The following is a 3,142-nucleotide window of genomic DNA, read 5'->3' as shown; positions in this document are numbered from 1 at the left end:
GGCCGCGCTGGCAGCGCCGCCTCTCTGCCCGCAGAGCAAGCAGGAGATCCACCGGCGCTCGGCGCGGCTGCGCAACACCAAGTACAAGTCGGCGCCCGCCGCCGAGAAGAAGGTCTCCACCAAGGGCAAGGGCAGGCGGCACATCTTTAAGCTGAAAAACGTGAGGAGGCGGCGGCGGGGGCCGGGATCAGGGAGGGCCGGGATCGGCGGGGCCGGGATCGGCGGGCAGCGCGCGCTGCCTCCTCCCGGGCCGCTTTTCCGGGAAGCTCCCGCGGCGCCTTCCGGCGGTGCAAACAAAGGGATCCGGGCGCCGCTGCCCGCCCGGGCCGACCTTGCTCCCCTCTTCCCGCAGCCCATCAAGGCGCCCGAGTCCGTGTCCACCATCATCACGGCAGAGTCCATCTTCTACAAGGTAACGGCGCCAGGGGCCGCTGGCGCATTCCCGCCTCACGAGTCAGTTTTTCCAACCAGGAACAGCTTGCAGGAGCTCTCGCTCCTTCCCTAGCAGCACGTGCAGCGCTCTGGCCCGGTTTGCAGCACGCAGCGTGACAGGGGCCTCCTTGCAGGAGTTGTCCTGGTCCCTCCTCTTCCTCAAAAGGGGAAGATGCATTTCCCTCCCTGCTGCCATCGGGGTTTTTATAAACTCCGTGTGCTCAAGTGGGAAGCTGTAGGTTGCTTCTTGCTTCAAAACCCTGCAGGGTGATTCCTGTCAGGCTCTGGTCTGGGCTGTGCAAACGCTGCGTGACGCTGTTACACCGTGAACTGACACTGGGTGTCAGCGGGTGTGGGTGTAAGTTGATGGGTGTGAGATGAAACACAGGCAGTTCCGTCTCCATGTGAGGAAGAGCTCCTTCACTGTGAGGGTGMCAGAGCCCTGGCACAGGCTGCCCAGGGAGGCTGTGGAGTCTCCTTCTCTGGAGATCTTCCMRACCCRCCTGGATGCCGCCCTGTGCTCCGTGCTCTGGGTGTCCCTGCTGGAGCAGGGGGTTGGACTGGATGATCCCTAGAGGCCCCTTCCAACCTCAGCCASTCTGGGGCTGTGTGTGACACTGCCCTTGCCCTGCAGCCTCGCGTGCGTTACGGAGCCTGCGTAACGTGGTTGAGCCCTGGCACCAGCAGGGATGGGTCTGTGTCTTGGGATGCAGTTGCCTGCAGAGGCGGGCCCTTCATGAGCAGAGAGCTGCTTTTCCKGCACCCACAACTTGCTGCTGTTCCTCGACTGCACCAGGCTCGCTGCTCTCCTGACAGCGAGAGAGCGAGAGACGACTTGAGGTGCTCCTGGACCAGAAACCAGGCGTCCAAAACCAGGCTGCTGCATTCCTCGTTTGCGCCTCTCCTAGGGCGTGTACTACCAAATCGGAGACGTGGTCTCGGTGGTGGACGAGCAGGACGGCAGAACATACTATGCCCAGATCCGGGGCTTCATTCAGGACCAGTACTGCGAGAAGAGCGCGGCGCTGACCTGGCTCATTCCCACGCAGGCCAGCCCCAAGGACGGCTTTGATGCTGCCTCCTACATCATAGGTAATCCGGAATCCAGAATCATCTTGTGCCACCTCTGCACGCCGAGCTGCAGTTTTTTAAATTAAACTWTTTTTTTGTCAGAATCACTTTATAATTGCCACATTTTTGACCCTAATCCTGTGAACATTTATCTCACTTGAGTAATATTTTATGTTTATATATATATGTGTATAATGGTACTGCTGCAGTTTATTTATTTACGTGTACTCACAAGCACACTTACATTCTTGCAACTTTGAGGATCAAGTTGTTTCTCTACAGCTAGAATACAAGTTATTACAGTATAAACCTGATATACTAGAAAAGCTGTTTCTTTTAAAGGGATCTGCATTAGATGGACTTTATCCTGGGTACTTGGAATGGGTAGGGCATAAGCACTGGCATACAAAGTGCTCTGTAGCTGATCATAAAATCAGCACTATTGGGAGAAAACCCTTTTGATGGGAAGGCTTTCAAAAAGAAATGCTCCAAAGAGAAATGGAAATCACACTGAGAAGAAATGTCGAGGTTTCTTATGTAGTATTTGAGGCTACTTTGTTGACCCTGTGATTGACTGAAATGGTATTTTCTTCAAGAGATTTGAGGTGATGTTGCCTCAGTTTTAAGCCTTAAAATTTTGACATGCAGGGTTATATTTGTTTCTTCCTAGGACCAGAAGAAGATCTCCCAAGGAAAATGGAATATTTAGAATTTGTTTGTCACGCACCTTCAGAGTATTTCAAGTCTCGATCATCTCCCTTCCCTACAGTTCCTACAAGGCCAGAGAAAGGCTACATATGGACTCATGTGGGACCTACTCCAGCAATCTCCATTAAAGAAACTGTTACCAATAATTTATAGGGTTTTTTTTAARGAATTGGACCTGGACCTACGCTGGGTGTATTCTCAGGTCTGCAACTCCATACAAGAAGTTAAAAATGTAGGATATTCAGGTTACTTCATGGATTGTGGTCCTTGTTTTAAGTTTCATATGATCTTTAAAATGAAAGTTCTCTTKTTATTTGTTGTGTCTTTTCCATGTTCCATTCTTCAGTCGTTTTTGCCCAGTTTGGGAAAAAAAAACCTAYAAATTTCATGTCTTCCAGTTCAGTGTGCACACGAATGACTTCAAGTTGCCTTTTGTGTTTTTATATTCTAATCGATTTCCAGAAACYGAGTTACAATCCGTACTTTGAATCATCCAGCACTTTATACACCTTTTTTTTAACATAATTACCTGTGACTGAAATTTCTGTTTGTTTCCTAAAAATTACTTAATAACCTAGGATTGCTTTCAAATAAACGCTTTAAGGGTCTGCCCTTGGTCAGGGATGCAGCTGACAGTTTCCTGTCACATCAGAGAGAAGTGATCACTTTTAATTTGTTCTTTAAACCAGAACCTGGCAGCTTTTCCGTGATGCAGCTGCTGGCTGTCCAAATGCCACAGAATCCTGTGGCTGGGAAAGACCTTCAGGATCATGGAGTGCCACCGAAGGCCCTCAGCAGCATCCCTGCTAACCCAGGGCCTCATCTGCACGTTCCTCACACACTGCCAGGGACGGGGACCCCACCTGGGCAGCCTGTTCCGGAGCTTCACGGCCCTTTCCAGGTAGAAACCCTTCCTAACGTCCAACCTGGA

General features: G+C 51.1%; 1 protein-coding gene across 1 annotated transcript in view; it reads left to right on the top strand.

Moving 5' to 3' along the window:
- The window catches only part of GATAD1 (GATA zinc finger domain containing 1), a 3,833-nt gene extending 1,014 nt beyond the window's left edge, over nt 1-2,819 (top strand). Inside the window, exons 2-5 of the mRNA XM_026039372.1 lie at nt 15-160; nt 353-412; nt 1,341-1,524; nt 2,174-2,819. Of these exons, the coding sequence (XP_025895157.1) occupies nt 15-160; nt 353-412; nt 1,341-1,524; nt 2,174-2,364 (581 nt within the window). The 3' untranslated portion in view covers nt 2,365-2,819. The remainder of the gene's footprint in view (nt 1-14; nt 161-352; nt 413-1,340; nt 1,525-2,173) is intronic.
- The last annotated feature ends 323 nt before the right edge of the window (nt 2,820-3,142 follow it).

This window comes from Nothoprocta perdicaria, unplaced genomic scaffold (assembly GCF_003342845.1).
Source record: "Nothoprocta perdicaria isolate Ctin4 unplaced genomic scaffold, notPer1 scaffold_23, whole genome shotgun sequence".
Taxonomy (NCBI): domain Eukaryota; kingdom Metazoa; phylum Chordata; class Aves; order Tinamiformes; family Tinamidae; genus Nothoprocta; species Nothoprocta perdicaria.
Note: the sequence above shows the minus strand (reverse complement) of the source record. Positions and strands in the feature narration are given on the sequence as shown.